The sequence below is a fragment of the Hirundo rustica genome, chromosome 3 (assembly GCF_015227805.2).
Source record: "Hirundo rustica isolate bHirRus1 chromosome 3, bHirRus1.pri.v3, whole genome shotgun sequence".
NCBI lineage: Eukaryota > Metazoa > Chordata > Aves > Passeriformes > Hirundinidae > Hirundo > Hirundo rustica.
This window is the reverse complement of record NC_053452.1, coordinates 50751912-50764760: the sequence shown is the minus strand read 5'-3', so window position 1 is coordinate 50764760 and position 12849 is coordinate 50751912. Positions and strand designations below refer to the sequence as shown.

The following is a 12849-nucleotide window of genomic DNA, read 5'->3' as shown; positions in this document are numbered from 1 at the left end:
ACACCTGAATTTCAGGATATTCTGCTCAAAGAGCAATGGAAGGGATTTGCCTCTCTATTGCTACTGTAATAAGGGGCAGATCGGACAGCAATACTCCTGAGCCTGCTACATCCTTACTGCGTTGGACCACTCTCTTTGCACACTCCTTAGACAATACTGTGTTCAGCTTTTTCAAGGAAAACCACAGCTGGCAGTCCACAGGGGAGCCAAAAGAAAGCTTTATCCAGGAGGTGAGCAAGAAGGATTTATTCCTTCTCTCATACAGAATTTCTTTGTTTGTATATCCATAACAGTGACAGGAGAAATTGTATGTTGCAAGCTGAGGAAAAAAATGAAGAGTGGAGACATTTTTGCCTTGTATTTTCAAGTCTACACCGTGGGCCAGTCAAGTTACTTTACTTAATGTAGTTTATCCCATAATTTAATAGGCTGAATGCTCTTTTTGAACAAGGTAATGATGACTTACAAAAAGTTTTTAACAAATGTCAAAGCATGTTTTAAGCTTGATATCTCAAGAGTGTTTCACTTTTTAGTCCAGACAAAAGGAGAAAGTTTTATAGAATTATAGTGAGAACCAGATGCATAATTGCTGTAAAGAATCAGCCTGAGGTCAATTGACTTTTTTCAAAGAAGTGACCAGGGAGCTCCTGCAGGACAACTCCAACTCAGACAAGTTTGCCCATCTGTAAAGATGCCGCTTGGAAACGGGGCAGTGGCGGGGCAGCATGTGAGCTATTATTGTAAGTAACATGGTTCTGAAAGCTGAAAGCAGAGTTCTGGGGAAGGGGTGTGAATAGGTCATAGTGGAGAAAATGGTGACATGGACACCCTTTTTCTTTGTTGTCAGGATGGAAAGCCAAACTCACACTTCCTATAGCCGGACAACAGAAAGCTGTCTGGGATGCGTGTCTCCAAGCAAACTCTTTTAAGTATGACAGATCACAAACTAAGTTTGTTATGAAGAGGCACTGAAACAGCAAACAAGTTGCATACAATGTGCTTCCTACTTTGGAAGTTGGAATGCAGTATCAAGCCTCCCACAATGCATTTTAAACATTTCTCCCACAACATTTAAGCAATGAAGAAAACCACCACCACGAGGCAGGCATGGCTAATATCGCCACTGCTTTCTATTGCTAACCGCTTACCAGTTTAATTCTTCACAGAGAACTTTAGAGAACTTTAGAATCAATTTACCAAAGATAAAATAAAACTACCAGCTTTAACTCTAATGAAGAACACAAGCATACAACACCCTCCCCCCCCGGCAACCCCCCAGCCCTGTTTGTATTACAGTGCAGAAGCTTTTCCTTTAGAAACAACATCTTTATATATAAAGCCACGTCTCTGGCTCCTAATATTTAGAACCACTTCACTGTGGGCAACAGATCGGGCCACCATTACACAGCTCACTGGAATTTGTTCTATTTGCTCTATTTGTATTTACAGTTTTCAGCAAACTGCTCATTTGTCTCTTGAGCTGACAGACCAATAAACCTCTGTCACTTTTCTAGCATGCCAGCCCCATTTCCTTCTTCATGCTGGCCAACATCAAACCTGGGCAATTACGTTTTATCTGCTAACTTTATCCAGAAGTCCTAGCTCTAAGATATTGTAGTCTTTTTCTCTCTTTTGTGGCTGTACATAGCTGAACAGCTGCTCAAAGAGCTTCTCCAAATATTTCTGCAAATAAATTTTGTTTTCCAACATTCACAATAATGCAAACAAAAAATGTGCCAGCCAGGCTGAACTGGAAGACCATTTGGAAATCACTGAGATTTTTACATTATTTCTTCTCTACTGCTTACCCCTGGTCTAGCTCCTATTTTGGTGGACACAGCAGTGGTTGAACTTGGTCATCTTAAAGGTCACTTCCAACTTAACTCTGAATATCCCAAAATCCCAACAAATCCACACCAGAAAATTTATGTAAAGATGAAGTAGAAGAGAGTGGTTAAGCACAGTGGTAAAGCAGAAAATCTTCACTCACAAAATAAACATGACTTCAATTGACAAAAACAAAATAAGCTCAATTTGACATATTCAAAATGAAAGACTTCTAAAATCAGTTTAGCTTTTCATTCTACACTACATTTTAAACATATTTCGAAGTAAACAGGTAGGTATCAAACAAAGACCAGAATTTGAATGGTGACCATGATTTAATACCTCAAAATTATTTATTTTAATCTTGGAAGCCAATTTGCTAATTAATACACCCTTCTGGAAAAAAAACAGCCCCAAATCTTATGTATCAATAATTAACTTACATTCAGCCAATAAACTGAAGACTTGGGTTTGAACAGCATTACCAATAGATGTGGTATGAGTTTTCTCTCGTGGTCTATATACGCACACTATAGAAGCGGTACTGCACACTGTCTAATTTCACTGTTCTTAATAAGACTATCACACATAGTTCCACTGATTTAGATATAGATATAGAAGATATAGAAGATCATATTTCTTTATCTCAGGAGCAGGATTTTCAACACAACAGTCAGTGAGCAATCAAAGTTGCCACAGGTAGTCTTGATCCTATCAAACTGACATTCTTTGTCCTTCTAAGTGTAATGGATTTAACAAGTCTCAACATAAAACTTGGGGGAAAAAAAGAAGAGAAGAAAACCTAACCTCAGAAATATATACAGCAAGCTGCCTTCCTGCCTGCTGCGCATCTGTCACCAGAACATAAACAAAGCTGATTTCAATCTAAACAATAACACCCGAGACTGGTCAGATGCTAAGACAATGCCATTTGACACCTCCTACGATTTATTTATTACAGGATCTACATTTGTGGTACCTACATGCTCAGCACCAAATACTCAAAACTCTGAACTTTTAAGCTGTTAGCCAAACCCCCATTAGGTTCTCAATAATTTACAGATTTAAATTTTAAGATTTTATGCTTATTAGTTATTGCAGTGGACCTACAAACACAAGCATGAGCTTCAAGGTGTCACAACCGAACACAAATTTGTATTCAGCAAATATGCAGCCAAACAGGTTGTTCAGAGAAGCTGTGGATGCCAATTCCTGGAAGTCTTCAAGGCCAGGTGGGATGGAAATTTGAGCAAGCTGGTCTAGTGGAAGGAGTCCCTGCCCATGGCCAGGGGATTGTAACTAGATAGTCTTTAAAGTTCTCTTCAAACCCAAATCATTTTGTGATTCTATAAGCAATGATAGGGAGTGGAAGCATGAAGTTTACTTTAACATGCACAGCAAAGCTATTGCACAGGATGATAAAAATTGTTAAATATAAAAGAAAAAATTAAGTAGAAGGCATGTTTCCTGGGATACTATGGAAGAACTAGGTCTTTGGGAGTCTCGTGAATAACTTTAAGGAAGACTTTCAAGCAACCACTGAGGAAACACACATGATTTGACTCTGACCTCTCCAACAGGTGTATCACAAGATTGCTCAGCAGACAGCTCTAAGGTTTGAAAGACCAAGAGAGAACTTTGAATAGACTGCTGAACTGTAGAGGAGACAGTGGAGTGAAGAGCAGAAGTAAACAGACACATCAGTAACTAGTGGAGATTTTCCCAACTGTAATAAGAGTGATGTGTAGTACCTGATTGTTTTTCCGACTCATGGCAAAGGGACTCACCAGTTAACAACAAGCATGATGCACACATGAATCAGAACTTATATTTCTGAGAAAACATCCACCAACAGAAAGAGGTAAGTGGAAAAAACATTCAGAGTTACTTCAAAAAACCCACAGTGTCTCAACAGACCTTGGTAACTCTTAGTAGCATTGCACCTTCTCTCAAAGTCTTGCATGTTTGCACATGTGCAAGACTCAGCACAGAAAGTCTCTCTGGAGTTATCTGGGATGATCACTGTAAGCTTAATAGGTTGCTAATGCTCGTAACGAAGACTTTTGGAGGCAAACGTGTACCTGTTCCCTGATCAGGTTTGTTTGATATGCAAAGCTACTGCTGAACTCTAGGAGAGGGTGATAAGAAAGTTACGGTCATAAACAGAACACAGTTCCCTCCTAGAGATCAACAAATTTTCAGATCAGAATTATTTAAATAATTCAACTGTAATAATATCAACACATGGTGTTATTTTATTCAAGTGAAAGACACTGGCTTGCAAATAATCTGTTTGAAACACAGTATGGAATGACATCAAATTATAGCCATTTCCCACAGAAATGGCTTCTGTCACAGCCAGAGAGAGTCTTCAACAAATATCAGTTTTGCTCTGATTTGGTCAGGGATTGAAACGTGGGGGAAAAAAAGAGCTACTAAGCAACAGCAGGCCAGGACCAGGAGAAAGGTCTATACTCTTAATTGATACTAACACTAAAAAGCAGTGCAACAAGAAGAGAAGGCTCAAGATGAGAGTTTTGCTGCTTTGGAAGTGAAAATAAATCATCATTAGAACCCCAGGCAGGCACTCACTGAAATCCGAGTTCTTCATTCATCCCAACTATATGCTGCGTGATGTATTGCAAACCCATTTTTTGCAGGGAGATTAAGTAGCTTATTCTTGGTACTGAACAAGATGAAAGACCCAGATATAGCTCTTACATATGAGAGCCCAGGACACACAGATAGTTTTGCTCTCTACTCCTACCTCAGGAAAGGGGAATGTGGTATAAATGACGGTTAAATGGGTCCCCAAGATATCGCCAAGCACAGGACTGACATCATGTGCAGATATAGCTCTCACTCCTCCACACTATCTATGGTTAAGAGGGTTGTGACTTTTCTAGAAAGCCAGCCCAAAGCCCAGTCTGATCACTTGGACAAGGCAAAGAAATTTGCTTAGCTAAATCTGCATTAACATGATCAAGCAAGCCAGAAACCCTGACAGTTTCCTTCCAGAATTCATATCTATTTCCTCTTCTACTGTAAGCAAAGTAGTTTCATAAGGATGTGATAACAGAACATGAGTTATCACATGAATACTTACAAATTCAAATGAAAAAGCCCTTGATGTGGAAAGTGCTTGTGAACTCTGCTACTGAACAATCAGCCTTTATTTGCCTAGCTAGCAGTACCTCAAGCAGAAGTTATTTGCTTCAACTTCACCTGAAGAAAATCTGATTCCTGACTAAGTACTGCCTTTTTTATAAGATTTAAGTTATTAAGTTTTGTTCCATTTTTTTTTTTTTCCCGCAGGAATCAAACATTCAAAATACACCACTCAAACATGAAGCTGAGTACCTCAAACTACTGAGCCTTCCAAACAATTATCTCTTCTTCCCATTTCTGCATTCTTTGACTCTGCACTTATTTAAGTATACTAGATTTCAGCATTTACTGGTTTTCCCACATACCCCAATGTACTCAAAGTGACTAAAATGAAACCACAAGAGGGAAAACTACTAGGATGACTGTTGCTGAGGAGGAAAAACCAGCAACCCAGGTCTGGTTCACTCAAACCGTCTGATGATTCGTATTTAAAGTGTTGAGAGTTAAGAGTCATCTTCTGCCCTGATTTGTACTGGTGCAAGCCAGCTGCGTTTATGAAACAGGATCTGGCACCATGAAGAGGACTGTCCCCTCACAGGATACGAGTAATGGCCATTTGAGTAAACGCAAGTTACTCACATCCTGCTAGTGGACTAATCTGTCTCTGTACATTCATGCTCATTTTTAGTTGCCTCCAGGAATCTGAAGGTGAATCTCATTTGTTACCTAATGAAAAGTAATTTCACCAGATACAACACAAGCACACTGAAAAACCACCATTACTCATACATAAGGTGTAAGCAATGCAGCATTTCTTAGGTTGCTTAATTAGGGTCCATCTCTGAACACTCAGCATTCACCACACAAGCCTCAATCTCCTTGGCTGGCTACAGTACATTCCCAGCAGATCTTCTCCAAGTCTTACAGAGCAATATGACCTCCTCTTTTGTTAGCCACATCACTCTTATTATTTCTTTAAACTCAAGTGATTCCCTTCAGAGTAGGGTGTAGAAGATGTACCATCTGTCCCTCTACTCTCTAGCTTGAGACCTATCTCCCCTTTTTCAAAATGGCAATGGATCAAGCATTTTTTTTATTAAACTGCACACATTTTAAATAATAGACATAAAATGACCAACCAGCCAACCTTAGCAAGCATTCAAAAGTGACAGACCATACCTATTTAATATTCAAATTTATATATACAATTACGGAGAATACATACTTACACACAACAAGCACTTCGAAACACCTACAAAGAAGCGATTCTATCTAAGAAACCAAATTATTCTGGCACAAAGTACTGTAGATTATAGGTATCAGTAAGAGATACACCAAAGAAGATGAAGGCACAATGTTTGAAGACTGAATGCATTGGAAGGATAGATACAGTGACCAAGTCGCAGAGACGAGATAATCCAAAATCCTGAAGAAACAAGCCACGCGGTTTCATTAAGTCTATTAAATCCCAGCAGCGCAATTAGAGAAGAATAAAAAAATTACCAACTGAGAGTGACACAACTACAGGCCTTATCACCCTGACTTCAACAGAAGGCAAGAGGTTTTGAACCATAAGCAATGTGGAGCACAGGTTAAGATGTAGAATCAACTGATCAGAAGTACCATGCTAACCTGAAAACTCATCTCTACCTAAAGAAAATGCTGCAGGTCTAACCTGGATTTCAGTAAAGCATGTGATGATATGCCATATGTTAGTGAGATCGGAAAAAAATTGTCAGACGAGATTTATAAAGTTAATGAAAAAGCACGTGCTCTTTACCCAGTAACATACCACTTTTAAAGAGAAAGTAGTGGGATAGGGCAGCGTTTCTCAAGTTTTTAATAGCGGTGGCTATCAAAACCCAAGCCATAAGGGAGTCGCTCCGCTTTGCACAAGGGAAGCGCGGGCCGGTCCTGTGAAGTGAGCCCAGCGCACGCAAAGGCCGGGGAGAGGTTTGGCGGTGGAAGAGGAGAGGCCATACGCTCGGAGGGGCACGGCGAACACAGCCGGGAAAGCTCCTGCAGCGGCCGGGCTGCCCGGCGGTCCCGGGGCACCTTGACCGCAGGGCCGCCGCTGCGGAGGTCCGTGCGGGCCGGGAGAGCTCTGAGCCCGGCTGCCCCGGCGGAGGTCAGCCTCTAAGCCGCGGAGCTACTCGCTCCGGTTTTCCGCCGAGCTTTTATCACCCCGCGTACAAAAACCACGCAACAGAGTGAAGCGGGGGAGCGCCATCGGCAAACTGACGTGGCTTCAGCGCGGCACAAACTCCGGTGCGCGCGTCCCGCGGCGGCGGAGAGCCGCCCGAAGCACGGGCTGCTTCCCAGCCCGGCCGCGCTCGGTCGGGCGGCTTCGCGGTCCCGGCGGCTCTGCCCCACGACGGGACGGTCCGGCTCCGGCCGCGGCCCCCAGCCGCCCCCGCCCCCCGGCCGCGTTGGCCCCGCAGCTTCCCCGAGCGGCAGGGCGGGGGAGACCTACCTGCCGAACCGCCCAGGGCATCCTCGCTCTCCAAAACGCCTCTGTGCTTCGCCCCGCGGAGATCCCCCTTGGATTTCCAAACGAGCTTTACCATCTTGATCATCTCGGGCAAGTCCCAGGCCAGGGTCCCCTGCTGATAACCGGGCAGGCTGCCCATGGGAAAGGGCATCGGCTCTTCCCCCGTCCTCCTCCGCCTGCCCGGCTCTGCCGCGGGGAAGAAGCGCTCCAGCACCGGCATCCTGGCCCGCGCCCCCCGCCGGGGAGCCGCAGCCACCCCCCGGCCCGAGCAGCCGCGATGGGCATCCAGAGCGCGAGTGCGGCCGGCTGCCCACCGCCGCCGCCCCTCGCCAGGGGCGCGCCCGGCCCCGGCCCCGCGGAAGGAAGGAGCGCCGGGCTCCGGCGGCCGCGCTGGGCTCCCGCCGCTGCGCGCCCTCAGCCCGCCGCCAGGCGCCTGCAGCAGGGGCGAAGCGGCTGCCGGGCAGGCGCGGGGCCGCCGCTCATGCCGGCGCGGCGCCGGGACCCGGGGGCGGAGGCTCGGGCCGCTGCTGCGGGCGGCACTCGGGGCAGCCGCAGCTCACGCCCCGCGAAGCGCCACGGCGGAGGCACTTTGACTTTATCCCTGCCGCGATGCCATGGGGGTGCCCCCGCCGCCCCGCCTTCCTCCTCGCCCAGCTGGCTGCGGAGCCGGTGGGGGTTTTGGCCTCTTAGTCAAACCCCGCCGTCACCTCGGCTGCCCTTCGGCGGGAGGAAGGGCGGTGATTCACGGGACGCTGCGAGGGCCGGGAGCGGAGCCCGAGTGCGCTGGCTGCCTGCGGTGCCCCCCCCGCCCCGCTCTCGCCAGCCCGACCGGGCCCGCCGAGGGGCAGCGGAGGTGCCGGCGCTTGAGGGGTCGGGGGAGGAACGAGTTGCTGAAACCACGGGTTTAAGGGAGCTGTGGGGTCTGCCCCGCGCCCGCAATCGCTTCGGCTGTAAAGCTCCACCTGGAACGGGTTCACGTTAGGGTAGTGCCTGGTGGCAGCGGTCGCTGCCAGACTAAGACGAAGGAGGCAATTATTAATCGCTAATCTTTAAAAACAAGGCAAAGCCGCCCGGGGGAGTGCTCTGTCTCATGCAGCAGCAGAGGTGGCGCGCTGGGGCTGCGCAGCTGTCAGCGAGGGCTTCCCCGGCCTTGTGGGCTGCCTTTGGCCAGACCCTGTAGCAGCACCCGGCCTTTCCTTGGATCCCGAGCCCGGAGGGGCCGTGCGATTTTCACAACATTTATAATGCCTTTATACAATATAGCCCTTTTGGCCCGCTCGTGGTGCTGGTCTGTCTCTCAGTTTACGGAGCGTACAGGAGAGGGATGGAGGTTCACCTCTTGTACCGGCACCTAGTTTTCAGTAAAATTGCCGAAGACTTACTTAATGGGATGTTAGTGGGCATTATAACGCTCCCTAGCATGCATAGTTAATAGGTTTGTCTTCTCTGGGTTACATTCAGTGTTCTGCCTTCGCTCCAGATGGAAAAGTAAACCGTCAAACAAGCTGGATCTTCCTTCAGACAGGAGAAGCCAAGAAAATCGACTGAAACTTAACACTTTTACATGTAGAAAACAGAGTGCACAAGTCTTTCCTCCTCATATTAACATCAAGCTGTTTCCCTTGCTGCAGGATCTCTGCCTTGTTTATCTTGATGTTCCAACCTCAAACTGACAACTCTGATGGTTTGCTTAGGTTTTGATTGCAGACTGCAGTGCCATACTATTAGCCCTCTACTGTCGGTAGCTTTGCCTTGAAAATTATGAAGCACTTCCAAATTAGTGTAGTATTGTTGTTGTGCTGATATTTTGCAGTCTTTTATGTCAGGATATCCTGACTCATTGAACAAAGGAGTTAAGAACAAAGAAATAGATGGCGTGCAGTGCAGTAGCACAAGCATTGACACATTCATACAATCTGCGATTATAATCTTCTAGAAAGGCAAATTTTATTGGTTCTATTTTCATATGGTTTATTGTGATACTTTAGGTGTTTCAAATTGGTGTGTCTCATGCAATTACTCTTTAAAGCACCGTTCCTGTCAAAAAGGGATAAACTAGGCAACAGAAATCCAGAAGCCTTTGAAGACTCTCTGCCTGCTGGGTGGTTTAAACCATACACCCCAACTACTTCATTTTGGTTTTGCACAACAAGGAGTTGCAGTAACTTTTTTCAGCTACTGCTTTTCCTCTTTGTCTACCTCTGTGTTTTGTGGCAAAGAGCAGAAGTGCCAGAGCACTCTGAAAGAAAGGCTGCCATTTCCAGCTTCACTGGATGCAAAAAGTGATCAAGCGATAACTGAAAGAGGCACTTAGCGCTGTGGTTTAGCTGACAAGGTGATGTACTGCCAAAGGTTGGACTCACGGTCACGGAGGTCTTTCCCAACTATAATGATTCTGTGATAAAATATACCAGACATTGTGGAAGGCAATGTATCACAGATGTCTGGACTAATTTTTAAATGAATACCTGAATATTTAAGTGTTCAACAGAAATTAGCCACCAGCCCTCTTGATAGCAGCAATAAAAATCTTCTGAGATTTCAAAATCTATGCTACCTTCTTGTGTCCTTAAAACTGTGAAAGGTTTTGTATCATTTGTGGTTGGGTCACTTGGGTCACCTGTCTTATGGATAGGATCAGGATTAATTGTTGTATTTGTTTTCACTTCCAGTTCTACAGGTACAAAGGAGGAGGCCAGTCAAAAAATAAACTGAAATACATCTGTTGTTATAGTATCAGTATTTCAAGAAGCCATGTAATAAACCTAATGAACTGTATGTACTTTTTCTCTTGTAAAATTACTCTTAGATGAAAACAACTGTTTTAGATAGCCTGAAGTTTTTGGTTTTGAATTTTTTTTTCTTTCTGATTTCTGGCCCGTTTAAGGATCAGCAGTTGTGAATGGCGGGGGGGGTGGAATTTTGCTTGGCATTAATGGGTATGTTTGTAAATTAATTCATCTTATTCTTAATAAACTTATGCTTCACAGTTGTACTCCGATTCAGTGATTACTTATCTTTAATTCACCCAAGATTTTGCTGTAACTTACTTTCTTTTTTTCTTTCATTATAAGAATGGAGCCACATAAGAGCTGCTCACAGGAAAGCCTGGAAGATCTGTATTTGAATATGAGGAGTTCTAGCACCAAAAATCAGCTGTAGCATCACTCACAGAGATTTCTAATTGGCAAAATGCTCAGATATTGCACGTTTTCTGTTTCTCTGACTTCAGCTGTGCTGTGATGATTTACCCGACTTGAAGATGTGACCTCAACATCATGCTTTTCATTTAAGAAAATCCATCAGAAATAAAACATACTTCTACACAGCAATGCACCCAGCCATTTGTAACTGCATTTTAAACAGTCCTTCAAGCTCGGCCTATCTAAAATATCTCTTTTGCATTCACACTTCTAGTCATATTTGAAGGAAATAGTTCAGCAGAGATGGATGGCTTTATTTCTACCAATTGCATTTCTCTCAGACTCCAAGTTAAAGAAGCTTAGTGATTACAAGAGAAATATAAATGTATTAGCTCTGTCCCTCATTCATTCTGAGAAGCAATGCCAAAAAGAAGGCAAATGGAGTAATCTGAAAGCATGACAAGGCAGTGCATATTTTCACAGGTAGATATGAGAATTGGAAGAGTTGAGGAGAGGAATACTGTGGTGGGAGAAAAGGGAAGAGGGTAAGCTGACAGATTAATAGCTGGTGTTTCATGGTTGGTGTCTCTTAAAAAGTTTTACTTGTTTGATTATTCACTCCAAAGTTATGTACTAAGAGCAGCAGCAGCAGCAGAATTGTATGCCAGATGGTAGAGGAAGTGCCTCGTGTATCTTTCCAGTCCACTGAAGCCTGCAGGGTTCTTGTTAACCCACTGCTCTGGTTTTCATTGCAAATCCCTTTCTTCCCCTTTTTTTTCTTTTCCTTCCTTCAAAGAAGAAGGAGGGAGGGGGGAAGGAAAAAAAAAAAAAAAAAAAAAAAAAAGAAAGAAAAGAAAAGCCATAGTTTAAACTGGCAATAGCACCATCCTTTTGGCTTTGAGCTACCCTGTCTTGTGCCAAATATACTGTCTCCAACAGCTCTCCCACAACAAATCAGTCCAGACATACAAAAGCTATAAAAAAAGAATGGTGAAGAAAGATCCTTGATTCTCCTCTTCTACACCCCCCACCCCCCCAACAGCCTTTTCCTTTTGCTTCCCTCCTCGAGCTTCATTCCCCAGCAGTGGTCTCCTTCTTGCCAGTACTGTAAGCGATACTGGGACCTCCAGCCTGCAGCTTTGCTGACAGCTTCCTTAGAGTACAGGCGCCTTTGCCTTTCTGTATTAACAGGCCATTGTAAAGCAGAAGTTATATTCTATTATTCCTCCCACTTCCATCTGATAGCTGATGTTTGAAAAAATGGCTCATAAATTATTAGCATGGCAGAGTCATTACTTTTGGAAACTTTTCCTATTCTTTCAGCTAACCCCCACCACTGCATTGTGTCAGAACTTGCATTTCCAAACAGACACCTAAAAAGATTTTACATAATGTGTTTTTACAGTATATTATTTTAAAAATTTGGAAAAATACTGCCAATTTTTAAGTGATTCATGAACATTAAGGAGTCCAAATGTAGAGATCAGTTCAAAGACTATCAGATACCGATTTTTTAGAAAGTGTAAAGCATGTGTCTTTAGACAGCCTTTACTAGTGAAATCATCTTAAATCAGTAGTTGCTTGTGAAAAGTATTCCTTTGTCTCTCTTTGAAGGATCGTACAGTCATGCAGAGACGATAGGTGAGGCCATTGCCTAGGGTCAGAATCAGGAGATGACACTATCACCAAATCAAGTTTTAGGAGGTTTCAGGGGGGTGAGTTTCATGTAGAAGAGAAGATTGCAAGTGCAAGGGCACAGTCCCTGCACAGAGTGTAAAATAAAATAAAATAAAAAAAGAATGTGCACATTTGCAGGGCAGCATAATCCGAGCAACAGAGAAAACAAGAATGCAAGCAAGTAACTTTTAAAAGGGACAAGGGAACAGAGTGCCTAAGAAAGTTGGGGAATATGACAGAAAAAACATAAGCAGGCATAGTTATGCAGATTTTTTTCTAATAACCTCCTGGAAGGTTTCTTTCATCACTTAAAAAATTATAGTATAATTCTCTTATTCTTTGCCCCACATTTGTCTCATTCCAGATGCCTATTATTTTTTATGTCATTCTTACTAGTATGAACAATTACTCTTAGTTACTGCTATCATTACAATTACTTCATTAAATATGAAAAATATTTATATTTATTTGAGGACAGCTGCTGTGTCTTTGCTCTAAAGTGAACATATCAAATTCTCTAAACTCTATCTCCGAGCATTTTTCCAAATCTTGAATTTATTTTAGTATTTTTACTACGAATTCTCAACAATTCACTAACTTTTC

At 43.7% G+C, this 12849-nt stretch overlaps 1 protein-coding gene across 4 annotated transcripts in view; it reads right to left on the bottom strand.

Annotated features, from left to right (window-relative positions):
- The window catches only part of PDE7B (phosphodiesterase 7B), a 170908-nt gene that overhangs the window by 74733 nt on the left and 83326 nt on the right, over positions 1–12849 (bottom strand). The window contains exon 1 of one of the 4 annotated variants that reach the window (XM_040057704.2): positions 7409–7726. The exons of the other annotated variants lie outside the window; for them this stretch is intronic. Within the exon in view, the coding sequence (XP_039913638.1) occupies positions 7409–7646 (238 nt within the window). The 5' untranslated portion in view covers positions 7647–7726. Of the gene's footprint in view, positions 1–7408; positions 7727–12849 lie in introns of those variants that run through there. 4 annotated transcript variants of the gene reach the window in all.